At 33.3% G+C, this 26,469-nt stretch overlaps 8 protein-coding genes across 8 annotated transcripts; 4 read left to right on the top strand and 4 right to left on the bottom strand.

Annotated features, from left to right (window-relative positions):
* Positions 1–1,249: 1,249 nt before the first annotated feature.
* Positions 1,250–2,002, top strand: Tsp_07595 (conserved hypothetical protein). Its single transcript, XM_003381005.1, has 4 exons — positions 1,250–1,484; positions 1,598–1,644; positions 1,709–1,846; positions 1,934–2,002. Exons 1-4 carry the CDS (start codon positions 1,250–1,252, stop codon positions 2,000–2,002), a joined length of 489 nt encoding a protein of 162 aa, XP_003381053.1.
* Positions 2,003–3,795: 1,793 nt separating this feature from the next.
* On the top strand, positions 3,796–4,806 carry Tsp_07596 (hypothetical protein). The gene has a single exon (XM_003381004.1). The coding sequence runs from the start codon at positions 3,796–3,798 to the stop codon at positions 4,804–4,806; it is 1,011 nt and encodes a 336-aa protein (XP_003381052.1).
* Positions 4,807–7,585: 2,779 nt separating this feature from the next.
* Tsp_07597 (conserved hypothetical protein) lies at positions 7,586–8,436 on the top strand. The gene is made up of 4 exons (XM_003381003.1): positions 7,586–7,659; positions 7,732–7,915; positions 7,947–8,089; positions 8,307–8,436. The coding sequence occupies exons 1-4, from the start codon at positions 7,586–7,588 to the stop codon at positions 8,434–8,436; spliced, it is 531 nt and encodes a 176-aa protein (XP_003381051.1).
* Positions 8,437–8,691: 255 nt separating this feature from the next.
* On the top strand, positions 8,692–10,185 carry Tsp_07598 (hypothetical protein). The gene is given in 6 exon segments (XM_003381002.1): positions 8,692–8,739; positions 9,017–9,028; positions 9,228–9,339; positions 9,681–9,726; positions 9,744–9,829; positions 9,854–10,185. 6 exon segments carry the CDS (start codon positions 8,692–8,694, stop codon positions 10,183–10,185), a joined length of 636 nt encoding a protein of 211 aa, XP_003381050.1.
* A 2,115-nt stretch (positions 10,186–12,300) lies between these two features.
* Tsp_07599 (insulinoma-associated protein 2) lies at positions 12,301–13,650 on the bottom strand. Its single transcript, XM_003381001.1, has 3 exons — positions 13,174–13,650; positions 12,751–13,065; positions 12,301–12,690 (listed from the first exon to the last, which is right to left on the bottom strand). The coding sequence occupies exons 1-3, from the start codon at positions 13,648–13,650 to the stop codon at positions 12,301–12,303; spliced, it is 1,182 nt and encodes a 393-aa protein (XP_003381049.1).
* Positions 13,651–14,266: 616 nt separating this feature from the next.
* Tsp_07600 (conserved hypothetical protein) lies at positions 14,267–14,862 on the bottom strand. Its single transcript, XM_003381000.1, has 2 exons — positions 14,819–14,862; positions 14,267–14,630 (listed from the first exon to the last, which is right to left on the bottom strand). Exons 1-2 carry the CDS (start codon positions 14,860–14,862, stop codon positions 14,267–14,269), a joined length of 408 nt encoding a protein of 135 aa, XP_003381048.1.
* A 1,541-nt stretch (positions 14,863–16,403) lies between these two features.
* Positions 16,404–17,911, bottom strand: Tsp_07601 (hypothetical protein). The gene is made up of 5 exons (XM_003380999.1): positions 17,858–17,911; positions 17,593–17,809; positions 17,378–17,554; positions 17,026–17,077; positions 16,404–16,821 (listed from the first exon to the last, which is right to left on the bottom strand). The coding sequence occupies exons 1-5, from the start codon at positions 17,909–17,911 to the stop codon at positions 16,404–16,406; spliced, it is 918 nt and encodes a 305-aa protein (XP_003381047.1).
* A 4,609-nt stretch (positions 17,912–22,520) lies between these two features.
* Tsp_07602 (succinate-semialdehyde dehydrogenase) lies at positions 22,521–25,004 on the bottom strand. Its single transcript, XM_003380998.1, has 10 exons — positions 24,702–25,004; positions 24,551–24,652; positions 24,211–24,294; positions 23,894–24,064; positions 23,715–23,831; positions 23,511–23,654; positions 23,150–23,449; positions 22,911–23,080; positions 22,790–22,848; positions 22,521–22,726 (listed from the first exon to the last, which is right to left on the bottom strand). Exons 1-10 carry the CDS (start codon positions 25,002–25,004, stop codon positions 22,521–22,523), a joined length of 1,656 nt encoding a protein of 551 aa, XP_003381046.1.
* Positions 25,005–26,469: the final 1,465 nt, after the last annotated feature.

Below are 26,469 nucleotides of genomic sequence, written 5' to 3'. Positions count from 1 at the left end.
AGTGATGAACAATATCACTCCACCGCGATATGCAATATGTGCGATGAAATTCAAAGCTTGTCGCATGTGAAATAATGTCTTGTCGAGATCAAAAATGCAAATGCCCAATCTTTGTCCGAAGAGAAAAGTTTTCATACGATCGTCCAAAGTGCCAATTTTGTGGCCAAAATGTACACGAGCATCGAAAAGGTCCTTAACAGTGATCATGCTGTTCACATCGAAATAATCTTTTTCTCGTAAACTTTTTGAATAAATCGTCGTCCAACTGTCCGAATCGTTGCAGTGCTCGTCAGAGCTGGCCACAATGCTAACATTTTGCAAATTATTCGTTCCAGAATTTGCAACATTAGCAGAACAAAAATGGAATCTTGCCAAACGAACGACACAATTCACTTGTAGACGATTCATTGTATTTTACATTTCAATACTGTGCAAACATCCAAACAAATACTGCTTTCCAAAAACAAACAGAAATGGATATGTACAAACAGTTCAAACTGCAATCAATTCCGAAAAGTCGTAAATGAGAAATATCAAAAATATACAATACAGTATGAAATATTGTATATTTTTGTTATTCTCTGTAAAAAAAAGTTTACTCCAAACAAATCTCGTCTTCTGTAATTCAAATAATCGTCTGCACCAACAGAAACGTAAAACTAAATTTACAGTAATGTCAGTTATAGTAAACAAGAAATTTAGGATGATCAAATTTTAAATTCAAAAATGTTGATCAAACACAAAGTACATTTGAAGAAACATTTTTAAAAAATATTCTTTAAAAAATTTTATGAATATTTTCTTTAAAATTCATGCATTTTTCATAATAAAAATAAATTTTTACATCATGCATAAAATTATGAAAATTAAAAAATTTAAATCATTTTTTATTAAAATATTTAAATTAAAAAATTCGAATGATGCGTAAAAAATTAATTATAAAAAACAAATCCAATATCCATTGAAAAATAACATTTTTTTCAAAAAAATCTACAAAACTGTTGCTGTTTTTAAAGAAAAGAAAGTATTAATTTTTGAGAAAAAATTAGATAATATTGTAAGATAAAAATGATCAAATCTGGTAGAGTTATATTGAAATAAGTGAATATGTTGGTCAATTTGATAGAATTTAATTTTATTTATAGATGAAATCTTCTTCAATGTCTGATTACGGTGTGCATAAATACGGCATTAGAAATGTAAACAACAGTCGGCAGAAGGAATCCAGTAGCACTGTATTTGGGCAGTGATGTGGCGGTTGTTCGTGTTTTTCGTTGTTTTTTCTTTAAATTTTGCTACAACATTTTCTGATGATAAACAACAACGAGAAGTTTTCAATGGTAGACCTCGTCAGCCACCTTCGTATCCAACAGTGTCTCAAACAGATTTGAAAACTACCTCTTCGACAAAGCAAAATGCTGACAATGCAACTGCTTCTGCCGATGTTGATGAACGTCATTTGATGACCGTTCTGAAATTAAATGGTACATTATTTATATGAAAAATGCTAATGAATTGCAATGGAAAAATTATTCTCTAATGAAATGACTATATTTATTTGATACGTTCAATTAATTTCTTTTTAATTTACATTTAGATACTACAACAGTGGGAAAATTGCGAACTACGGTGTTAGAATGGATGGTAAGTTTTATGATTTTAAAATTGAGAATGTAACTTTTATAATTGTCATTTCAATTAATAAAAGAAAAAACCGTATGTTCATGGAATTGTTTTTCCCGCTATTGTTGGCATTGCTTGTGCGTTTGTATCGGTATTATCATTGCTATGCATTCGATCGTGTGTCAAAGCTCAAGTGAAGAAACGTCGGCGACGTCGAATTCGAGTAAATTAATTTGTATCTTTCTGTATTTTTTATATGAATATAAAAAACATATTTCTGTTGAATTAATTAATTAATTAATTGTTGAAGAATTTGGCGGATGATTTGAAAACTGACAAAACGATGCTTCTCGGCGACAGCAGTGATGATGACTTTTAAGTCTGCCTGAAAAAAAAATTACTTTTTTCCGCTTTTTGTGAACTATTTAAATTATTAAAAAAAATTTTTTTAGTAATTTGAATGAATTCAAAATGCTCATTTGTAAATATTTGTTACACGTTTCAACTAACTCATGTTTGTTGGTTTTTTCTTTTATTCAAGCTTGGTTATTTGAATTAAAAATAGTATATAATATTTTTTTTGGAATTGCTTTTTGAAACACTTTACTGTTCACCACAATTGAAATAAATCACAATTTTTATGATTGTTTAAATTTTTCAAATTAAATTTTGCAAAATGAATTTGAATTGAAAAGTAACAAGGATAGAATTGACGTTTGTTGCTTGGAAACTGCTTGGAAATTGGTGATGATATTTTTCAAAAAGAATCATTCATTCATTCATTCATATATTTTATTTGATTTATTTTTGAAAGAGAATTTGCAACTTACACTTTGCAATGCAAGTAATTATGAAAATTTTCCTTTTTATTAAAAATACTTCTTTACATTTACTTGGATTTAGTAGTTTTTATTAAAGTTTATAATCATGTTTTGAACGATGAAATGAGCAGTTGATTTTGAAATGCATTTAAAAATTGAATTATTTTCACAGGCATGGATGGAAATTGAAAAATAATTCTATTTTTCACTGCTTTGGAATTGAGAATCAAAATATCAATAAAAGTATAAATGAATTAGTTGCAAAGCAATAATTTTGTGACCAACGATTTTGGAATAAAACTGTTTCCACTTTTGCTTAATTGAATAATTGTTTATTGATTTTTTTGAGATGTGTTTCAAATACTTGAGCAATTCGAATTGACAAGCTTTCAGAAATTTTATTTCTACAAAATTATATGTCCATTTGAATAATTGGAAAAATTTTTCAAATCAATATTTCCAGGGTGCCCAATTAAGCTTTCTCTTTTAGTTGTAGCCATTTTCATTGATCAACTTTCAATAATCTAGCTGGCCAGTAAGTAAGTAAGTAAGTAAGTGTAGCTCGCGTGTTTCAAAGCTATAACGCTAAGCATTTCCTATTACCACATGCAGTCGATGGACCAAAAAATAAATGCATCATCACAGCAGTGTTCAACCGAAATCAAGCTAATCACACAAGCTATAATGTAAAAAGTTTGCAAATAGCCTGCTTGTTCTACAGCTTCTTCTCTCAAATAGGCAAGTAAGTATTTATTTAAATTTTTTGCCCAACTGAAATATTTACACAAGAAAATAAAATTTCAACAACGAAACTTTCATCATCATCAAAAAAATTATTCAACATTAATAAACATTTTAAAATTCTGCTTTTTTATTATTCAAATTTACCTTAATCGACGTTTCAACCATTTTACATTCAAATAAGATTGCATTGTTATACAAAATAAGTTGTACAACAAAAGTTTATTCACATTCACAATCTTAATCATCTTCTTTCATAGACAATTGAATTTTATTTTATTTATTTGCTTATTCTCCTTGAACAGCATCTGCCTTTTACTGCTATATACATGCATACAAAATAAAGCAAAGACAGAAAAATAAATTGGCAATAGCTTTTTTCTCTATTATACTGCTTGCTGCATACTATTATACTGCACATGAACTTCAAATTTGAAATTCACTAGTCGTTTTTAATTCTGTACTTTTGAATTAGCGGACTGAAAAAGAATTATAATTTATTTGTTTGTTTAGATCCTTTTTTTTGTTAAATAAAGAAGTCAAAATTATCCCCTTTTTGGCTAGCGTCAACGAACCTAGCTGCTGGATTTCAGCCAACAAAACGGTGAAAATGTCAACAAAGTGTTGTTCTCCATCCTTAGATGAGTGTAAAAGAACAAGATCAAAAAAGAGGATCAAAGAAAAAATTCGCAATCGTGCCGAACATCGCCGCCTGAGACGCTTTTCAGATAGCAGTACAGCTTCGGAAATTGAGCACAATACAAATTTGCATAACAACAGTAGACCGCAATTTGAAGAAGAATTGACTTTGCACAATTTTGAATTGTCACCAATCAGCGCACGTTCGGATGTCAGCTATTCCAAGCCGGCTTATTTGATCAAAAATCCGTTGTTCAATTGGTTCGACGATGCAACTTTGCATTTCAAGTTCAACATTGTTCCATCAGATATGGTAAATCCTTTCCCAAATCAACAAGCTTGCTCCGATTTGGACAATTCGAATAAAAATTATGGAAAAATAAGCGAAACTGAAAATCCTTCCCCTGGCATAATTTCAGTTGAAATGTTGGACAAATTGTCGAATCAGTTTGACAATTCGATTCAAATTGAAACTGAAAACAAAAGCGCCCAAACCGATTTGACAATGCTTCTGCTTCCTTCGCCTAGCTTGGAGTTGGCTGAAAATTTTTCCCACGACACAACCAACAGTCGACGCTTGACGTTGGATGATTTGCAATTGCTTATTGAAAAACGGGACAAAATTGAAAATATTTTCGACGTTATTGAACAATTTTTGCACATCTTCAGGGGAAACTGTTCCCTTTCAACCGCTACAGTACACCTAATTGAAAATCTCCGACGTCGACTGGCGGCTGACAAGCTGGCAATCGATGGAATGCTTTTGCACAGCTTTCTCTATTGTGGCTATCATGTGAGCGATTTGCCACTGGTCGATCGAAAACAATTTCAAATGGCCGTATTTTTCGACAAATTCAATGCATTGAAAAGGGAACAATTTTCCGACAAAATCCACGCCACTTGGACTCGCATTCGAAATCATCACCAACGTTTGCTTGAATCGCGAAAAGCAATGATCAAACACTTTCCCTGTTATATTTAATTTCAAAAAATTAATTGATAATTCCTTTTTGCATTTTCCATTTCATTCTGCATTTTATTTATAATTCATGTTCCAATTCATCAACTCTTGAAATTCTTCAGCAAACTTTCTTTCTTTTTTTAGATATACTTTTATTTTCTTCATTTTTTCGGGAAAATGCTGCCCAATTCTAACACTTTATCAATCAGACATTGGAACGTTAGCACCAACAATATTTCACTAACCATTTCTCGAATTCTTTCATCAACAGTATAAAGAACAATTAGGTTACATTATACAGTACGCAGTGTCCTTGCCAACCAATTGTAAAACTGTAATACTTTTCACGAATAAATAAGTGTAAACATTACGATATATTATATTATGTTTATGTTTATGTTTAAAAATATTTATCATAATCACGCTTTGTAATCCATACTGATATTAACTTTTTATTATTTGTTGGTAAAGTTATTCAAAAGATTTTTCTGTTGAAAGCAGTGAAAAAATTCAACAACAATCAGCTTCTAGTTGTGTAATATTTTGAAGCATTTTTTTACAAAATAGGCCGAACTTCAATTTACTTTATGTTGAACAGTAAAAATGCAATTGACTGGACATTTTCTTCCTTGCTCAAAGGTTGGTTTCATTTTATTTTTTTCATTCTTCAATAATTTTGCTTTTCTTTTCAATCTCTGATACTGTATTATGTTACATTTACCTTGAATTAGTTAAATCGTGCAGATTGCAGTTTTAATTTTCAAATCTTCGTTGTTTCTTGGGCGAAGGAATAAATGATAAAGTAGCACTGATAAAAAGGTAGATGGTTTGTAATTGATTTTTGCATACAAATTTTAATATTATGATAACATTCTATTTAATTAAATTTTCTTTTTATTTATTTCGAGTTGCATTGATTTTCATTAACTACTTGAACCTCGAATTTTATTATTTAATTGATGAAATGAATTTGAAGCACTAATTTACGAATAGGGTAGGCGTTTTTTTTGTTATAATTGTTTCCTCAACTTTTGGTGTTGGTTGCTTGAATTTTTACTTTGCTCTGGTTAATTTTTTAAAATGTTTTTTCTTAGTGACTTGTATTATCTTTTATCGGAAATTATGAATGGCACATTCATTTGCAAGAAAAGTTGTAAACTTTGCACAACAATCTACTTACTACGCATGGAAATGAACCACTTTCTGTAATTAATGGTTCAAATTATGTTCAAGTACGCAGATATTTATTAATAATTAAAGGACATTGATGACATTTTCTTTTAATATTTAAAATTTTACTGCATAAAATATTTTTCTGTTGTTTTATTAAAAATAGTATTTTATTTTGTAGAATTTCATTACGAAAAGTGACGTTTTGATCTATTTTAATCTAAACAAAATAAAATTTAAGTTTTCAAATGAAATACTGTTGGTTCGCAAGGCTAGATGGAAGTTCATTTGTCATGATGAAATTTGTCTGATATGTTTAAAATGGAATTGAATGAAAAAAATTCTACCATTTTGTTTTACTTCAAAATTTTCATTTAAATAAAGTAGAAAATGTTTGCACACTGTTCACCAGTGATTGATTGTTAGTGCCAGTGAATAATGAAAAGAATATTGTATTTTTCAGCTTTGACCTAGACATACGTCATTGATATTTTTATATTCATAACAATTATTGAAATCAATGGCAACGATACACACACAGTTCGTATGCTATTTAGCTGGACAGCTGCTTGTCGCCTGGCAAATGATTGTAATATTGATTTGTACAAATAAACAAAGAAATGTATTTTTTAAAAAGTACAACATTAAGTTTTAAATTATTATTTTAAAAATTTACAATTGTAAGCAACCTTGATGTTGGAAAACATCTGCTTTTTTTAACAAAATGCTCCAACGATATAATTTGTTGTGCATCACTTCTGTTTTTAATTAGCACTTAATTGCAGTATAAACTGATTTTATTGCTTTTCTTTGATTATTTAATCAATTGCATTGCAAAAAAGAAAAGAAAAAAAATTTATTTATTTTATGAATTTTAAGTTTTGAAATTAATTATCAGTGACCTTTGTTTTTATTTTTTTTTCTTCCCATTTAATTTTATTTTGTCGATTGTAAAAATTTTAATTGGCCTCAAAGGAGTGCATTCACAGTTAATTATAAAAGAGAAAAAATGGTCAGTTATTTACAATCGATAGCTGTTAAATAATATTCTTTTCAAGCATCAATTATTTTTGCAAATTTATTTAAAAAAATGTTTTGATGTTGTTGAAATGTAAATTGTAAATCAACTTTGAAAAATTTTGCAAATTTTATTTTTATTTCATCATCATATTTCAGTTAATTGATTTTCAAAAAAAAACTGCTAATCAAATTTAGATTGAAATTTTTTTGTAAATTCATATAAAAATTGAAATTTGTCAGTTTGCAAGATGAAATTCTGTCAATATGACATAATGATCTGAATATTAGAATAATTTCAAGAAAATCATTGCATCTGTTTTGAAATGTTTTATTTTTAGCACAACTGAATAAGTGCATTACTTGTTTTTGAATTTAACATACTTTTTTGTATTAATGTTTTATGAAATGCATGGATGGAAAAGTGATGGACGGTGTGTAAAGTTTTCACTTAACATAAATATAGCTTCAATGCAACCAATGTAATTGATTCTCATAAATTTGATTGTAGTGAAATTGGAGTAGAGCGCAAAGCTTATATACATATATATATATATATATATTCTTATATTATGCAAAGAAAGGAAGGAGTTGTTTACTAGTTGAGAATTGCATGACGTCGTGTAGGCACTCCGCCTGTGTTCCGGCTCAGCGACTTTGTCGAATGCGAACTATTGTAAAGGAAATGTTTATGACTCAGGTGAACGGTCGTCATGCCCGGGGATTTCGTTCGTGCAGAAAATAAATCACTTTATTCAGTCAACGGCGTTCTTCATCAAAACCTCGCCGATCGATTATTTTAATTAATATTACCCCATTTCATAATTATCATAATCTCGTTCAGCAAGATGTTCAACATCAAGATGGAGAAGACGATTGTTATTGCTTGCAACATGCAACGCGACATCTCAACTCTGCCGAACTTTCAACTCATTCACAAATGGTTATTCTTATATCTAATTTTCATTTCTCAGTATCTCCCTTTCTCTTTTGGCATTTATTTGCATTATCAACCGAATATCCATTGTCCACTTATCGTCATTTTATTGACATCGTCGCAAAGCAACACGTCAACGCTTATAAGCTGTCAAAACGGCAAACAAAATCAGCAGGCGCTGTTTAAACTAACCGAATTGTTTTCTAATTTGTTTTTATTATTATTATTAATCATCACTAAAGTTGTTATTATTATTAAAATGTGAAAATTATAATTAAAAAATTATTAATAACTTCATGTACTGTGTTGGATAGTTTGTTTTCTTTGAATATTCATTTTTATAAAAGTAAATTGGAAATGTTGATATGTGTGATAAATTTAAAAGATAAAACCAAAGAAAAATCACGTCAGACGCTTTTTTCAAACAGACAATTTCCTTTTTATTAAAAGAGGTGAAATTGACGGATAATTGCAAATCATCCGCATCAGCAGGTCGACTGCAGATTAAGCAGAAAAGAAATCAATAATACACATGTGTATGTACATATATATATATTTATTTATTTATTTAAATCATTGTATATTTGCATTGTTGAAAAAGCGAAAAGCCTGCTTCTTTGGTAGGGAAAAATGTTGACTGCTGTTGGTACGGTAAATGTTAGCTTCAGCAAATTATCTATCCTGTACTCCTTCATCCCATCACTCTTTCCTTTCCCACCCCCTACTATCTGAAAGCCTTGCGTTCTCTTTCTTCCCTCAGGGGATGATCAATTTCTGTGCCGATGACCCGATTTGAAGAAAGCTGCAGATTTGCATCCTTTATTGAACAGGTGGCTTTTGCACAAGCTTGCAAATGTTTCATTATCAAAATTGGCATTTTTCTCTCTTTGAAATGAGAAGAGAAAAAAATATATATAGAAAGGGATTTATTATTTTTTTGTTTCATAATTATACTGTACAACAGTGGAAAAATAGAAACAGAGTTGCTCAGTTGTTGTTGTTATTGGTTTTTTCATTTTTCAGTATTTATTAATTTATCTTTCGAAAAAATATAAAAATTAATATCGAATATTCGATTAAATTTTTATTTTATTAATTTTTTTTCAGTGTAAAATAAAGGTGAAATTTCAATTGTGCAATGTTGGGCAACGTTTTACTTGAATAATAGTAGTTTGAATTTTGGAAAATTTTCTGAACAAAGCTTTTTCCGTCGATTATTTGACCTTAGTTGCACTTTTTCCCTTTTGTCAATAATATATTTTGCCAAATGTGTGTAACAGGGACGAATTGAATATACATACCATCTGCTTTATAAAAGGAAAAGCAGCAGCAGCAGCAGCAGTATGTCTTTCTGTTCGTTGACCTGAAGAACCAACCATCGCAAGCTAGCCAGCAGGCGCCCAAATGCCTGCTTCATACACAACTGCTCAGTATGCTACTTGCTAATTGAACATTTTTGACGACCGCACACTTTTGTACATATAATGAAGGTCGTCAAATGTTGATTTGCATATGTTTTCAAAAATCAAAAAGAAAAAAAAATTTAATTTTTAATATTCATGCTTTGAAATTGAGAAAATTCTTCCAGTAATTATTTTATTCTACTATATATGCATTGTATTGTATTGGATTGGATTGTATTTTTTTGAAAATATTTTTCTCAACAATTTTCAATTTATATTATCGTTATTACGTGATGATCAAAATGGCAAATATATTATGGACATATTTACAGAATTGACTTTTCTTTTTTGACTTTTCAATAAAAAAGATGTGAAAATTGCTGGCTTGGGTGGTGGTTTTGATTTTCAACGCCAGTGATTTATTTTTGCAGAATATGTGGACAGAAGAGTGATTTGGTCAAGGTGCTGTTGTTTGTTGTTTTCGGAACGTCTGTTGTCGGACAATGGTCAAGCAATGGTCTATAATAATCAACTACTAGAGTTGTAAATAATGCTGCACGCGTGGGCGGCGCCAGTGTTGTTGTTGGTCAACGGTCGGTCGATGGGATTGTTCAGCTGCTTTTGGTCGAGCAGCTGTTCAACGGCGGCTTTGTGGTCGAGGTCAGCTTGGGTCGAGCACGAGCTCCGGCACGTGCCAAATTCACGCATCCCGTTCCGATAACAGCTGCTGCTGTTGGTTTGGTGGAATCACCATCGCCGGCGGTCCGGAAACAGTACAGACTGTATGCTGTGGTAAAAACGCCAGTGGTCTTGCAAAAAAGTATAATCATCATCATCATCATAAAATTTGCTGGCCCATGGCCGTCTGTTTAGGCACGTTCTGTCTGACCTCAGATGTCCTTTGGCTAAAGCTGGCCGATCAATTGTCGAGCATATCGTTGTTTCACGGTTCGGTCGGTTGAACGGCATTTGTACACTCGTTCTCTCTTGCTTTTGCTCTCTATTCGCCTTCTGTTCCTTTGGGCGATTGTTAATCACACGCCGACAGCTGCCCTCCTCCCCTATCCTCTACCCTCTATCCTCTACCCTCCATCCCTCTCTCTCTTCTTACCCCTCTATAAGCTTTGCCACTCACCAACGGAAACGACCCCGACCAAAAAGCTGAATGCTTGCTTTCTTTAATCGATCGTTGCTAATCTACATCCCAGTATTCAAAAAGCTTCTCTTTAACAAATCTTCTCGGCAACAATCCAGCTAATAAACAGCCATCAACAACAACAACAGTTTAATTTTTTTCATACGAGGAAAAGAAAATCTTTTTTTTTAAATATATTTTCATTGTAAATTCATGCAAATGTACAAAAAAAACAAATGCAAACAAGTGTCGTTGAATATCCCAAAATGATAGCTGTTCTTTTTTTGTTGTTTGATGAGCGTAATAATTTTGAACAATGCTAGCGTGAAGGAAGAGAAATTTTTTTTTGAAAAATTCCCATTTCCTTATTTACATTTTCAATTTTTATTTTTAGCTTTACAAAAATAGACCAAGTATAGACTTGATGCAAGTAGGAAATTTATTAATAATTTCTCTTTTCACTCTTTTTTTTTGTGTTCTTCACTTCCGAATAAGAACGATACTGATAATCAATAGTGACAATGATCATTCATTCATTCCCACCTTCTTCTTCAATCTCTCTATCTCTTTCTTTTTGTATTTTTTCCTTTCATTTCCTGCTTGCTTTTTGCCGCTGCAGTGAATAATAATAAGCACAACGTTGATTCAGAAATGTAAAATAGTGAAAAAGAAAAAAATGTTTTTAAAAAAATTTTTTTGTAATAAATAAAAAATAAATATCTTTCACAATTTTCCTTAACAAGCCTGTTCACTACAGATGCATTATCGGCATTAACAGTGATCATTACTGTTGAAAAATATTTGCAAATTTGCATTTGTTTGAAATACATATTTGCATTATTCAATTTATGGTATTTTTGTGTAATAAAATTTGCAAAAGGATAAAAGAAAATATAAAAGTAAAACGTGAAGAAAAGATTATGCAAGTCACATGCGTGTATGTGGTGTGGACAAGCGGTCGTCAATTAACCGAAAGCTTTCACAAGCATTAATGAATCGACCCGAACGAATCTTTTCCCAGTGATTCAATCGGATTCATGCTTGGAAATGATGATTAATTTCTGTACAATCAATACAACAACAGCTTATTTATTGCATTGCATCTTATTTATTGAAATTCTCATTTACATTGGAAAAGCTTCAATATATATATATATATACATATACATACAGTTCAGTTGATGTAAAGATCGTCTCTTTTTCAAACTGTAACGATGATCAGCAGCAGCATGTTTGTTGAATCCACCCTGCTCATTTCTTTCCATCTTATGGCATTTAGTGACACAGTAAAAAAGAATATATTTGCATATTAACAACCATAGTGAAAATGGTTGAAAGTTTTATTTGATCTCTGAATGATGTTCAATATACCGATAGATCATTTGAGCATTTCATGCATACGCGCAGACACAACATACATCCGTATAACGTTCTTACAACAATCAGAAACTGATTGTTGGTATTTTACATGAACAATTAATTGAAAATAAATTTTGCTGCATCTGTTTCATTTTTGTCAAACTCAACTCGAATAAGCGAACATTTTTATATACCATTAAATAAATACACAGAAACACCCACCCACATACAAACACACATACGCACACATTTATCTGTACATAGACACAGAAACACACAGACACAAACTATTATACGAAGGGAAAAAATTGAATATGACAACCGGCCCGGTTTGGTCGTCATAATCAATTCGATCACCAAATTAAAAGAGCAACAACAACAGCAATAATAGTAATAGCAGTACTAGCAGCGAAAACAACAACAACAACAACAGTAAATAAATAAATAATAACAAAAATAAACTGAATAATTTCTCTGAATCTTCCTTCATTCCGTTACACTTTTTGAGTTTGCGATGCTGGATGCGCAGCACTGCGATGCTTTTCCAGTAGATCTTTAGCAGGAAACCAAAGTTCACATCCCGGCTCTGCGCACTGACATTCTTGATCGTCTTGCCCATCGGTAGGCAGAATAGCAAAGTTGGTATGTCGAATAGCGTGGTTGCGCAGTAATCGATGACTGTCAAATCGTTTTCCACAAAGTTCACATTCATAATTTGTAGAAAATGCAGTCATTTCAGGTACCGCTATATCATCTTCAACAGGCGTTGAAACGGATGGACTTTCGATGGACGTGTTTTGCACCACACTTTGTGGTGGACTCACTTTATCCTTTGGTCGATGCCAACGACGATGTGAGGCGAGATTAGCCGGGCAGCTGAACACCTATAAAATACAAATGTATTTATTTATGCAAGCATAATCTATCCATTTAAATAATCAAACCTTGGAACATTCTGGACAACGGTATTCTTGATGTGCAATGCGTGGACAGCGATGTCTAGCCAACCGGAACGCATCCTCGTAACGAACTTTACAAAGTCGGCATATGTAATCGCCTATTCGGTTTGGAATCAAAGCCAACTCGGCTCGAGCTTCTTCGCTGGCTTCTACCCAAAGCGCTGTCTCATCTTCGAGCTCTTCTGCACTGGCTCCATTTTTGTTCAACAATTCCGGTGGAACATCGTTCGCATCGCGTATGTACATACCGGATACTGGTGATGTGGTCTCTTCGTCAACTTGCAGACGACGAATAGTTCTCTGTTTCTTCGTTGCACTTTCCCCATTGTTGTTGTTTTTGCTGTTGTTGTTATTACTGCTGCCGCTGTTGCTGTTAGCATTGTTATCTGCTTGACAGCCACGATTCACTTTTGTAGCCGAACGTTTTCTCGGACTCGGAGCAGGATTAACTTTGACCGGTACTTGTGGTTCTGGTGATGCTTTCGGCGTAACCGGCACTTCTTGCAGTTGTAACGGATTTTCTTGCAACAGACCCATGTTTGGCAATGCCAATAAACTTTGGCAAAGATGCGGATATAAAAACGGAAGTGCACAAGCGGCGGCGGCGGCCGCCGCAGCACCATTTGAATTCGGCTGTAAAAAACCCATCTGACCAAGTGATGCCAAAGTTGCGGCTAATTGCAACGAATTTGGAAACGGCACACCAAATGGAAACGGACCCACAGCGGGAATTTGTACATTCGGAGGAGCTTTGTCTGAACCGCATTCCGATTGCTCTTCACTGTCTGATGAACAGACCTTACCATCTGTACCGTTGGGATATTGTCGTTGACGACTTTCTTCAACAAATCGATGTACCAGAAATTCACGACTTGCATCCGCCATTTTATTTACATATATATATATATTTATATATATTATATCAGTATTTACTCATATATAACAATTTATGTACACATATGTCATACAAGTATGTATCTGCAGTATAGATGCTTGTATGTATATGAGTATGGAAAAATTTTCTTTATACACAATGACTAGAATCTCACTCAAAAAATTGAAAGAGGTGCAGATTAGAATTGTATTGCGAAGCTGTCGCAGCTTAGAGGGCAAATACGAACAACCGGCCTTTGCGACTGCACTGGACACCAATGACTGACTTAGCGTTGGCGGTCAACAGAGGCGACAGGCTTCCAAGCAGCTGCTACGCCGTTGGCGCGTACACGCGCGTGCTTGGAAGGCGATTGTAGCGCTACCTGGCGTATGGTCAGTTAATACTGGTGTTGTAGTTTCTGGCCTTGCACAAAACACACATACACACACATACATACATACATAAACCACACATGTAGACAAGACATTTTGTGACGACGATTGAACTAAATTGAAATAAATGAGACGATATGAAGTTTAACATTTTGGAAAAGTTTGAAATGATAATAATTTTCATTTTATAATTTTCAAATTTTGCAACAATATTAATAAAAAGAGGAAAAAACGGTTAAATTACTAAATCAAAAGAGGAGGGAAAAAAAGGTAATGTCGGATGAATGAATGAGTGGTTATTGATCGGCCGCCGACTCACAGCTGCCTGAACCGTGCGTGGCATGCACAGTGAGTAGTAGATGGACAGTGGTCGAGGGTAGTTTGAACATTTCAGGTGTTCGTCAAAGATGGTGGCGTCAATCGTGGTCAGATTATGCAAACACCTGCCCGGCATGGATCCATGAAGCTGTGGTAAGCTGAGTTCCGGTCGGCTGGTCTTCTTCGGTTCGATAACCCGCGGCGCGGCTCGTGCCGGACTACAATTGGCGCCGACCAGACTGCATCTGCCGGCGCGCCGTTGACCATTAGCTAGCTTTTGTCTCGATTTAAGAAAACCTATTGTCTATTTTGTTGGAACATTTCACAACCACGTTCCAACCTTTTGCTCTGTCTCTATGTGTGCTAGTGGCTTAAAATTGCTCCTCTTTTGGTCATCCAGTTGCCATTTATTTAAGCTTCAGTTTCAAGCACCTGACGTTTGAAGCAGAAAATCAATCAATGCTTATACCGAACGACCTTGCGAATCCAATTCCAAATTTGGCGTCCTTTCATTATATAATTGATCTAATTGAGTGAAAATTTGAAACTAAAAAAAATAGTGAATATTATTCAATCCAATCGGATACTAAAAAGAAGAACTGAGAATAGAATTTGTCCCACAAATAAATTTCCCAAAATATGCTACAAGAAAAAAAATTAACAATTGTTTGTTTTGTTGTTTTTTCAAATTTTTATTTTACACAAACACAGCGTGGATCAATTGGAATGGAAGCTTTTATAATTTGCAAACAACTTTTACAATCGATCAAACATGAATAGAAGAAAATACAGTCAACTGCAGCTGGTGTTGTATTTTGATTTATGAATATGAATCATAACAGCGGTCGGTTTCACATTTGCCAATGCCGTCTTGCATTGGAAGAGAACAGCTTTTAAAAAAGAAAATTATATTTGAATTTGTATTCTTTTTTCGTTGCTTCTTTGCAACTTTTTTTAAAAATTTCAATTCAACACATATAGATATATCATCATTAACAACAAACTTATTATTACTTTTTTTTATTTATTCATTTTTTCTTTATTTCACATTTTTGCTTATCATCATTAGTCGATGATTTTTGAAATCTTTCTGTCATCGTTGAAGCACAAAGTTAATAAGCAAAATTCGCGTGGGACAACTTTTGCGTGACCTGTCTGTCTGCGCTTGTCGCCCACTGAAAGCAGAGCTTTTGAATTTATTTTTTTATTATTATTAAAATAAACGTAAAATTGAAATAATTGAAATTGATACAATCTAAAAAAAAATATTCACCATTATCAAATATGCAAAGCACAGCAATGATGACAGACAAGAAAGTGAAATATGAAAATGATTTTACTTTCTATTTTTCTCTCTCGAATATTTTATACACATATATTTTTGTTTTTGACAATATATTTGAAAAATTGCTGTTGTTGATTGAAGCTTGAATGTTTCGTGAATTTGAAAATAGCTGATCGGACAAAAGAATGACAAATGACCAGCAAGCAGTATGTTTGCTATTTATTTCTTTTTCTTAAAACGATACATATTTTTCAAATTTCAAAATATACAAATCATTGTGTTTGTCAAGAAGTGATCAAGTGAAAATTTTGTTTTTATCAGATCAATCAGCTCGGCTAACTGGCAATCGGTTTACTCAGCTTTGTGACGTGACGCTTTTTAGCATATGTGCCAGTTTTTAATTTTACTTTTTGCAAAAATACAAACTGTTTGCAAAAAAACGTGAGAAAACTTTTACAATTGATGGCATATTTTGGCACAGTTTCAAAATTCATGTTTTTTTTACTTGGAAATAATTTTTTTTTCTCTTCGATCTGAGCTGTTGAAGTAACTTTTATCATGAAAGTTGAATGGCAGCAAATTGTTTTTTTTTTAATAAGAAAAGAAACATTTTCAATCAATCATTTACACTGTGTAGCGTATTAGCATAAATGAGTTTCAGTTAGGATAAATCATCTATTTTGCAATCAATCACTTTTGAAATTTTGAAAAAAGTTTATATCTCATCATATTTTGTAACTTGTAAAGTGGAAATGGAAATTGATAGAATTCAGAAAGAATTTATTTCTTTTTTTTGGAGAATAACAATTGGCAATAATGTTGCATGGGTGAGCTTTGGCCGGCCACACCCGGCTTTGTCGCGATAACATGCGCTTGGCGAGACGCTTGTTTGTGTGTGCGTCTCTTTTGTGTGTGCCAGAAACACAATGTTCGCTTGCAGCAGCCGTAGCTTGCACGAATGGGGTATATGTCGTCGCTTTTTGCAGATGCTTAAACACAAATTTACAACTCCCGTCCAAGCGGCGAAGATACTGCGCAAACATGGAACAGCTAACGCCAAATAAGCTTTCGGCAAGCTCACTATTAAATTCTCTTCTAAATGCGCAGGTGTTGTTCTGCGGGAGCCTGTGTCATCGTACCATGTGTGTAATTTGGGTGACAATGGAGCGAGCCTGTTTGTCTGAAGTCTGAATTTCATTCAAAAGTTTATTTATTAACAAAAGGAAGCTAGCTAGCTGCATGCTATTCATGAATTTCTCAATTTCTTAAATTGTTCAAAAAAAATAACCTATCATGTATGATGAAAGGTATATATATATATATCATTGTGCAGTATTTATTTTTTAAATTGCTGCTGTTGATTGTTAAATCAAATTATAAATATTCCTTACGTATGATACAAAGCGTACGCTTTCTTTAGCCATGCGGATGTTTGAACATCTACTACAATTGTATAGAATTTGTATTTTTACACTATACAATCGTATTGCAATTGAAATTAATTTGATGTGTTACAATAAAATTAAATTTTGAAAAAAAAATCAAATAACATCTGCTGATGATGAAAGGGCAATTTTATGAACGTTGCAACATAAAAGGTTGAATTATACGTGCAAGTTGAAGTAAATGAATGAAACACTCATTTTCTGTCGTGAGAAAGTTATAAGTAACAAATGACAAATAAAATTTTTCTTTGCAAAATAATTTTTTATTTATATTCACTTTTTTATTTTACAGCATAACTTTGAAAATTGCTACTGAGGAGATAGAGATGATAGTGATCAAGCGGCCAGCAATCACCAAGCCCTACGGGATGCAAGTTACCACCACCATCACCACTACTACTACTATTACTACTAGAACAGGACGATGGAGAAATTAATTTCACCTGCCTGAAGTGAAGCAGTCGAGATTCAATTTCTGAAGTTGACAGAATGCGTTAGTTCATTTATTTGTACGTCGATGATGAGATCGAGGTATGCTGGAATCGATTATTCTTGAACAACAAGTACATGGAACGCATGCGTCTGTGTCGGTCCGTCCGTTGGGTATGTTGGACATACATTGACCAGTAGACGCGCGTTGAGCGCATGATTGAAAATGGTCGACAGCCGTCGAAATGTAAATTGGAAATTTATTGAAAGATCGACCGACTTTTGCAAATTTGTTGAAATGCTGAAATACAGAACAATATTAATATAATAATGACATTAATAAGACAACATTTGACTGAATGGGAAGGAAAATGCGCGCGTATGCGCATAAAGCAGCAAGCATTCCTTTTCCCTATTGCTTTTGCCTATTTAATTGTTCACATTTCATTGCTCGAAGAAAAAAATAATAATGAATAAAAATAATGAAAGGAAAGAAAAAAAAACCTGGATTTCTTGGAAGAAGAATTGTCTTGTCTTTCACTTCCAAAGCAGTTGTTGTCGGCTAATCATCGCTTCAGATCTTGTCAGATCGCTTACAGAATGCTTCTTTGGAACGGATAATTGATGTTGATCGATCTTTCACTTTCCACGCGTTTACCAGGTTAACAACAGCGGAAACGGCTTTTAATCATTTACAATTTTCTACTTCTGTTACTTCGATGTTTGCATACAAACTAACTGATATCTGAAAACCGCTCACAATATTGATGCACTGTAATACACAAAATATTCTATTCTATTCTATTCTATTATAAATTTTGTGTAAATTTAAAAAATTTATACAAAAAAGTTTAACAACAATGAATAAAATGTAGTGGTCTTATATATATATTTAGTCGAGGCCGGTAATATTTTTGACCACTGCTTCTTCAATATTCTAAACAATCGATATAATGATATAATTCAAGCGGATGTTGTTAAATAAATTATGCTTTTGCTGTTTCAGTACAGTTTTTGTTCATTCATTTGTCGACAACGAATGCCAGCACGACTCGTACTTGCAGCTTGTTTGCTAACAAGTTGGCTGGCTGGCTGGTGATCAAGGTCGGCGTGGCATGTTCTAAAAATCTGTTTCATCTGTGATCTTGAAAAATGATGGGAAAAGTGCACATCTGAAATACGGGAAAAGGACAAACGATGAATAATTGAAAACTAACAGACTCTGCTCCATTATGCGTGGATGTGTAGGGCACGGTTAAATTTTAAATCATCCGATGAAAAGAAGACGATTGTTCTTGTTCTATATATCCTTTTTGATTGTAATAGTAACATTTTTCACTTTTTCAAGGACTTTAGCTTTACCAACACAAAGGCAAATTTCTGTTGTTTCATATTATTCGATTACTACAACAAGCAACCGAAAATCAAAATCTCGGTCGATAAGGTTCAGCTTGGCTGTTTGGCCAGCGGATAAGTTTTCCTGGCAGACAATAAATAAAAATTCCAGCCGAATGATTTGACAAGCAATTAATAAATTGATCTGAAATCCGACACGCCTGACACGTGACAACATTTTCTGATCTGTATGCATTGTGGACATTGGCTTTCAACTGACAACTTTTCCCTTTTCCCAATTAGCGCCTAAATTGCTTCTTCTTCTTCTTCTTCTTCGTTGATGTCGTCATTTGGCCGCCGTTTGATGATTTATTTTCATTTACGTATATTTTTGCCTTCCTGTTGACGAAAATTCAAACTGACAATTTGACTTGATAAATTTGTATCGTGTTCTGTTTCATCTTTTATGCATACAAATTTATTCAAAAAAGAAGAAAAATACACATCTTTTCATCAGAATCACCTTTTCTACCTTCAATATCAATACTTACCTATTATCAACTGCCTGTATCTTGCCGTATATTTGCTTTTTCTACTTTTATACTGCACTAAAATATGCAAAAATTGACTATTTCAATTGAAAACAGACAAGAAATTTACAAATTCATATCCAAATATTCTTAATATGCTCGACAAGAACAGACGACAATTTTTAATCAAATATAAAATTTCCAGTAAAAATTTATAATAATAAAAATTGAATTAATTAGATACATTTTTGGTAAATTTCATATTCCCAAGTGTTGTAGTGAACGTTTTTATTGTTTACGTAAATGTTCAACTAGCTAAGATCGACCCATTTTCTTAAGCATCTGGCAATATTGATTTCAATAAATATCTAAACCTGACGCAAACATTGTTAAAACTGACGTAAATTACTCATGCTGGAGAAGAAAATGTAAAAATTATTAATACAAAAAATAAATGAATAGATAATATAATTTTTGTATAAAGTTTTACTTGAAAATATTTGTTATTTAAATTATTTTTAATAAAAAAAGTGTATTTAAAATATTGGAATTAACTTCATTTTAATTTATTATTCAATTTGCATAAAGGATGGATGATACAGTTGTACTTTATTTTTTTGCTTGTAACAAAATAAGCTTTAAGAATTTTTTCAAGTTTAATTAATTTTCTTTTCACATAGCACGCATGTCTTTGGTTTCACGATGATGATAACTTTGTTAAAAAGGGATATTTTATGTTGTTGTTGTTGTTGTTGTTATTGCATTTCCAACTTGTGAATATGGTAATATTTGTGTCGTTTTCCAATTGATCATAATTCTGCTAATTGCAAGCATTCATTCATTCATTTATTAATTTTCACACGACGCTAAAATGCTAATTTCTCATATTTAATATTATAGAATTAATTGTCAACAACAACAACAACAACAAATATGCAAGTGAAGTTTTGTTCATTTTTGTTTTTCATTTTAATTTTATCAAAAGAGTTTTCTTTTTTCATTTTTAAATAATTATTATCAAAAGTGTAAAAAGAAAAAAAAGAAATATGAAAACCCTTGGAGCAATTTTGTCAATTTAATAGCAACAAATGTAAAGTGTTCTCTTCTTGTGGGATAATTGAAAGTAAATTTTTCCAAATGGACGCAATAAAAAACTAAAAATGCATAAAATAGTTTATTACCTGAGCAGTCGTTCTCTGTGATAAAATTGAAATCAATTTTATCATTATTTTTGAAACTGTGCTCTTCATCTGTTAAGCTGTCAACAACAGCACAACGCTCGGCGGTTAGATCAAAGATTTAAAATATGCACACAACATTTTTCACTTTCAAAATAAAATATCAACACTGATTTCTGCATATTTTATTTTTATCATTTGCAATCAATAAACGAAGTAAACAACACTTTTTTTTGTTGTCGGTTCAATTTTGCGCAATTTTCACATTTTGGCAAAACTGTTCTTTAGCAGAAAAAGCGGATGCAAAGCAGAAAATCACTTTTTAAAATCAACTGCAAATTCAAGACATTCGCGCATCTGTCAGTTCTTTCTGTTGGTTCGATTCAAATGACAGCTCGAATTTTCAAAAATTCAAATTAATCAAATCAAATTGCAAGTTTGACTGAAAAATATTGTTCAAATTTGAAAATTGCAAAAAAAAAGAAATGCAACTTCAAGTTAGCTATTCAGCTTCTTCTCGAGCTCTGTTGTATTATTCATCTGCGTTACAAGCCTGCATGATTTTGCAAACTCTGCTCTGTCTGTTTACAATATTCATTTTTTTGGGGAAAGTTTCAAAAAAATTTCATTTCCAATATTTGCAAATTCCATTTGTGCGATAGCATTAAAACGATTTTGCAGAATTTTTTTTCTTTGGACAAAACAAAAAATATCACTTCTCCATTCGGTGAAATTACAAGTAAATTACGCTTTGTAAGCAACAAATAATTATAATTCAGTTTCTGTAATTTTCACGTTTGATTCTATTAACAAAATTACCGTGTCTAGCAAATAAAAAAAAAGCAACTGTTCGTTGTATTGTAACAAAAAATTTTTTTCTTTTACTGTTCACATCATGCATAATTAAATGCTGAAGCAATTCAATTTTTTTCACTGATAAAATTTGATTCCCGCAAATTTCTTTCTTTCATTATATATGCCTAAATTGTGTCCTCTGTTAAAAAGTGTTAATTAGCATTAACTGATTTTTAAAAATTATATTTCAAAGCTTTTTTAAAAAAAGTATCATGTCAAACATGCATTCTTACATGTCAACATGCAAACATTAAGATAACAATTAAGTAATTGTATAATGACAACCTTTGTAGAAACAAAATTTTTTTTCATTTTTATAAATAATTTTTAATAATATTCTTGAAATGCAGAATAAAATAATCTTTACAAATTTACTTTCTTTCAAAGTTACTTAAATTATTTTTAACATGAGCAGAGACTATTTTTCTTCAAAACATTATTTCTTCATTTTCAATTTCATCGGAATATTTTTATAATTTTAATCTCAGTTGATTATATTTGAAAATTTATGCTTCGACAAATATGAACTGCTTGAAATTTGCAAATCATGATTTCCACTTCATAATATAATTAGGCGTTGCCATTCACCAAAACTGTACAATATTAATTACATAGTCAAACAAATTTCACATTCATTATAATATTTCGCGATAATTTTGTTTACAAATCTTATGAAGAAAGAAAGATGCATGCTCACCGATTGTCTTATTCACTGATTGCTTTTGTATCATGTGCGCAACAGCAGTGTTCCAAACATTTTTCTTTATTTTTAAACATTTTCAAGTTTTCATATATGCTGTTGCACTGTTCAACAAGTGACAGATTATGCTGAACAATTAATTGATTATTCTAGTTTAAAAGTTTTTTTTTACAATTTGTCATATTATGCTAATTTTGGAATTTCTCATTCAATGGGATTTCCAGTAAAACATGCCCATTAGAATTGTTTCTATGTTGAAAAAGTTTGTATATGATCACGAGCAAATTAATAATTCTATTCAACAAAAAAATAGACTCCATCCTCAAACATGAGCTACTGTAATTTTGAACTAAAACAATACACAAATGACAAGATGAAAATTGTGCATTTCAAAGCTTACCATAAGGAAAAGAATCAAATTCCACCAAGACAAACTGTTTTAATTTGCGTATATTCGTCGATTCCAAAATATGACGCTTCACGTCCAAGACCTGATTCTTTTATGCCCCCAAATGCAGCTTCACACGTGGATATTACACCTTCGTTTATGCCAATCATTCCAACTTGCAAACGTCGCGCAACTCGAAAAATTTGCTGCAAATTTTCCGAATAAAAATAACCTAAACTTTTCCAAGTAATTTTTCATCATTATATAACAAAACTGCAATAATAACAACGCTAACCAGCCAGACCAACGTCAACACTGTTTGCCATATTGATGACATCCTCTTCGGAATTAAACCTGAATAACAATTGCAAATTCAGCAAAGTTACAGTAGAAATTGAACTGGTCGCTTAATTTACTTAATTATAGGAACAACTGGACCAAAGATTTCATTTTTCGCAATATCCATTTTATTATTAACATTTGTCAACAATGTCGGTTGGAAGAAATTATCTCCTTTAGGATGCTTTGATCCACCACAAACTAAACAAGCTCCTTTCGAAACGGCATCATCGACCAAACGTTGCACCTGAAGACAGACAAATGATGCAGTTATGAAAAACAAATAAAATTCTCTCTCTCTCAATCTCATCTGTACTTTTTCAACAGCTTTCTCATTGACCAATGGCCCTTGAGTAACACGTTCCAACTTTCCGTCCCCAACAACCAAATGATCAATAGCAAGTTTCAACTTTTGCACAAAATCATCATGGACACTTTCGTGGATAAAAAACCGATTAGCACAAACACAAGTTTGACCACTGCATCGAAATTTCGACGCCATTGCTCCTTTCACAGCCGCGTCCAAATTAGCAGAAGGAAATACAATAAATGGTGCATTGCCTCCCAATTCCAAACAGACTCGTTTCACTGTATTTGCAGATTGTTGCAGAAGAAGCTGCATTAATTATACATTTCAATTATTTTCCATAAATGAAAATAATTGAAATGAATCATACCTTCCCCACGGCCGTACTTCCGGTGAAAGAAATCACAGACACGTCTTTTGATTCACAAAACAACTGGCCAACTTTACTAGCGTTTCGTCGATCACACGGCACAACATTGAAAACCCCTTTAGGAACTCCGGCTGCTTCAGCAGTCTGTATTACAATTCTTCAGCTTCAATTCTCAAAAGTGATTAAAAAAAATAAATAATTCACCACTGCCAAAGCAAGCGCAGATAATGGCGTATCTTCGGCCGGTTTGATCACACAAGTACAACCTGCTGCCATGGCCGCTCCCACTTTCCTCGCTATCATTGCAGCAGGAAAATTCCACTGTTTATTTCAAAAATTAGATAAAAAAACTAATTAAATTGTCCAAAAATAAAATCACTCACCGGTGTAATCATTGCACTAACTCCTGCAGGTTCACGAAAATGGAATAGCTGACGTCCCAGCTGATTTGCTGGTACAATGTCGCCGTATATTCTTCTAGCTTCTTGACCAAACCATTCAAAAAACGAAGCGCTATATTGAATTTCTGCCCGTGCTTCGGCAAGCGGCTTTCCCTGCGTAAATCATATATATATATATATATATATATATACATATATTTGCTTTTTCTATACAACTGAAACATGATTCACAATGCTTTTAATCTAAACTTGATCTTGCAAAGCGTAACAGTTCACAGCTATTTCAAAAACTTAACTACCTGTTCTGTGGTAAGTAAACTTGCCAAAACATTTACATTCTCCACAAGTATTGAACTCCATTTTTGCAAAATAGCTGCTCGATCCTAAAAATATCATTAAAACTAATTTAAAATTTCATAAAAATTGCACATATGTTTTTATCAACTGATAAAAATATCCAAAAAAGAACTATACGAGCTGCACTTTCTCCGATTTGATTTGATATATGGATGCCGATACAAAATATAGAAATTTATTTACTGTACAGGATAATGGGAAAAAACTACCGGTTCAATATTTTTATCAATAAAATTAATAGAACTGAACAACAGATATGTGAAAATTAAAAAATTCCTTCACTTTAGGTACACTAGTGAATCCCCATGTTTTCAAAGCGTCCGCTGCCGCGTTCACAGCAAGTTGGGCATCGTGCACGGTACAATTTTGAACATGAGCAATCGACTGAAAAAAGGATACTGCAAACGCAAAATTAACAAAAAAAACACTCAACTTTATTATCAACTGGATTGTAAACCGCAAATGTACTTTCCGTGGACGAGTTTACCCATTCGCCGTTTATGAAAGCCTGTTCTCGAAAAAACCTATTACTTAAAAATCGTTTGCATATACAACTGCAGATTTTCAATTTCAACAATTTCATCAGTCCACGAAACAATTTCTCACTGCAAAAAACGTCAAAAGCATACGGTAATTGGAAAAGTAATAAAGATTTATTTGCATAAGTGGACAAACTATACAAGTAAAACATTAAATAATAACGTACTAAACCAAAATTTGAAATTAATCGGTTCATAATTTAATATTATGCCAAGAAACTGAGTGGACTGCATTCTGCAACATTCGGGGTTACTGTAACAAATGTCGGTCAATCATGCGAGACAATTTCTGGTATTTAACGTTTATTCAAACAGATACGAACACTAACAGTACGCACACACAAGCAAACACATTTTCATTCACACACGCTTTAACATTCACTAAGCGCACAATCACGCGCCATATAAGAAAATGTTCGTGCCGCTGGATAGACGCCATTTTACTATACGAAGTCGGCAAACGATTTTATCATTCATGAATTGGCGCCTACGTTGAGGAGGGGCGGGAGGATATCCAACTTCTTATGGGAAGAGAGTGGCTCACGGGTACACAACACTTAATGGGTGGAGGAACGAGTGGCGGGAGGGTGTACAACTCTGTTTGGGTGGACGAAGCAGTGGCGAGTGGATATACCACCCCGTATGTGTGGAAGACAGATGGCGGGAGGCTATACAACTCTGCATGAGTGGAGCGACTAGCGGGAGGGGGTGTAAAACTCTGTATATATGAAGGACAGAGTGGCGGCCGAATATATAACTCAGTTTGGGAGGTGGAATTCGCGTGGGGGAGGGGTGTACAACTCTCTATGGGTGGAAGAGAGAATGTCGGGCGGATATACAACTCTGTTGGGATTGAGGGAATAACGGGCGGGTATAAAACACTCAATGGGTAAAAGGCATGAAGAGCGAATATAGAATTCTGCTTGGGTGGAGGGATTCGCGGGCAGATACACAATTCTGTTCGGATGGAGGAAATGGCGGGCAGGTATACAATTCTGCTTGAGTGGAGGGAATGGCAGGCGAGTATACAATTCTGTTTTTGTGGAGGGAATGGCGGGCAGATATACAATTCTTTTTGGTTGGAGAAGAAAGTGACGGACGGGTAAGCAATTCTCTTTTGGTGGCGGGAGAGGCGAGGGCGTGTACAACTTTGTATGGGTGAAGGGAATAGCGGGCAGATATACAATTCTGATGGGATGCATGGAACGGCCGGCAAATTTACTGTTCTATCTTGGTGCAAGGCGGGGAGCGCGGTCTGCCAGAATGGTCTGGTTGCGGGGATTGCCAGTAGCATTGACTTTATGCGAAAAAAGCAGACAGTGCGGGTGGCCAACGCTTATGTTTACACCGACTTGATGGACTAAACGTGCAATTTACTATTCAACTGGTGGGGCGGAGGGGGACAGTTCACCTACTTTCCACTAAGGATGGTGCACAGTAGGCGCTGAATTCCACAAATTTATTGACTCTACCAGAAAGAGGCCGTCCAGTCAACCCATTCACCTTGTGCGGGCGGGGAGGGCCTCCGACCGTGTCAACTTTTTTCATCTGTGATGAGGGAGGGAGCGCCATTTTTCCCCACTGTATTGAGAGGATTTAGAAGGAGGCCCCGTGTGCGAATACAACTAAAAATCGCCGGTAGGGGCGACGACCCAAAACCAC

Source organism: Trichinella spiralis, assembly GCF_000181795.1.
Source record: "Trichinella spiralis strain ISS 195 chromosome Unknown Scfld2, whole genome shotgun sequence".
Lineage (NCBI taxonomy): Eukaryota > Metazoa > Nematoda > Enoplea > Trichinellida > Trichinellidae > Trichinella > Trichinella spiralis.
Note: the sequence above shows the minus strand (reverse complement) of the source record. Positions and strands in the feature narration are given on the sequence as shown.

What these genes read in the sequence shown, in the direction of transcription:
- Tsp_07595 (XM_003381005.1), top strand. Translation starts at nt 1,250, where the DNA reads ATGTGGCGGTTGTTCGTGTTTTTCGTTGTTTTTTCTTTAAATTTTGCT. An exon ending in GACCGTTCTGAAATTAAATG is followed by an intron (nt 1,485 to 1,597) that starts GTACATTATTTA and finishes ATTTACATTTAG; the next exon opens with ATACTACAACAGTGGGAAAA. An exon ending in GTCGGCGACGTCGAATTCGA is followed by an intron (nt 1,847 to 1,933) that starts GTAAATTAATTT and finishes TAATTGTTGAAG; the next exon opens with AATTTGGCGGATGATTTGAA.
- Tsp_07601 (XM_003380999.1), bottom strand. Translation starts at nt 17,911, where the DNA reads ATGCTTGCTGCTTTATGCGCATACGCGCGCATTTTCCTTCCCATTCAG. An exon ending in CCTCAGTAGCAATTTTCAAA is followed by an intron (nt 17,078 to 17,377) that starts GTTATGCTGTAA and finishes ATACAATTGTAG; the next exon opens with TAGATGTTCAAACATCCGCA. An exon ending in GCGTACGCTTTGTATCATAC is followed by an intron (nt 16,822 to 17,025) that starts GTAAGGAATATT and finishes AATGAAATTCAG; the next exon opens with ACTTCAGACAAACAGGCTCG.
- Tsp_07598 (XM_003381002.1), top strand. Translation starts at nt 8,692, where the DNA reads ATGACCCGATTTGAAGAAAGCTGCAGATTTGCATCCTTTATTGAACAG. An exon ending in GCTTCATACACAACTGCTCA is followed by an intron (nt 9,340 to 9,680) that starts GTATGCTACTTG and finishes TCAATAAAAAAG; the next exon opens with ATGTGAAAATTGCTGGCTTG. An exon ending in CGGACAATGGTCAAGCAATG is followed by an intron (nt 9,830 to 9,853) that starts GTCTATAATAAT and finishes CAACTACTAGAG; the next exon opens with TTGTAAATAATGCTGCACGC.
- Tsp_07597 (XM_003381003.1), top strand. Translation starts at nt 7,586, where the DNA reads ATGACGTCGTGTAGGCACTCCGCCTGTGTTCCGGCTCAGCGACTTTGT. An exon ending in CGAACTATTGTAAAGGAAAT is followed by an intron (nt 7,660 to 7,731) that starts GTTTATGACTCA and finishes CACTTTATTCAG; the next exon opens with TCAACGGCGTTCTTCATCAA. An exon ending in AAACAAAATCAGCAGGCGCT is followed by an intron (nt 8,090 to 8,306) that starts GTTTAAACTAAC and finishes ATAAAACCAAAG; the next exon opens with AAAAATCACGTCAGACGCTT.
- Tsp_07596 (XM_003381004.1), top strand. Translation starts at nt 3,796, where the DNA reads ATGTCAACAAAGTGTTGTTCTCCATCCTTAGATGAGTGTAAAAGAACA.
- Tsp_07599 (XM_003381001.1), bottom strand. Translation starts at nt 13,650, where the DNA reads ATGGCGGATGCAAGTCGTGAATTTCTGGTACATCGATTTGTTGAAGAA. An exon ending in GAAAACGTTCGGCTACAAAA is followed by an intron (nt 13,066 to 13,173) that starts GTGAATCGTGGC and finishes ACGAAGAAACAG; the next exon opens with AGAACTATTCGTCGTCTGCA. An exon ending in GTTGTCCAGAATGTTCCAAG is followed by an intron (nt 12,691 to 12,750) that starts GTTTGATTATTT and finishes TGTATTTTATAG; the next exon opens with GTGTTCAGCTGCCCGGCTAA.
- Tsp_07600 (XM_003381000.1), bottom strand. Translation starts at nt 14,862, where the DNA reads ATGAAAGGACGCCAAATTTGGAATTGGATTCGCAAGGTCGTTCG. An exon ending in TGGATTCGCAAGGTCGTTCG is followed by an intron (nt 14,631 to 14,818) that starts GTATAAGCATTG and finishes TCTTAAATCGAG; the next exon opens with ACAAAAGCTAGCTAATGGTC.
- Tsp_07602 (XM_003380998.1), bottom strand. Translation starts at nt 25,004, where the DNA reads ATGAACCGATTAATTTCAAATTTTGGTTTAGTACGTTATTATTTAATG. An exon ending in CTGCGCTTGCTTTGGCAGTG is followed by an intron (nt 23,655 to 23,714) that starts GTGAATTATTTA and finishes ATTGTAATACAG; the next exon opens with ACTGCTGAAGCAGCCGGAGT. An exon ending in CCAGTTGTTCCTATAATTAA is followed by an intron (nt 22,849 to 22,910) that starts GTAAATTAAGCG and finishes ATTGTTATTCAG; the next exon opens with GTTTAATTCCGAAGAGGATG.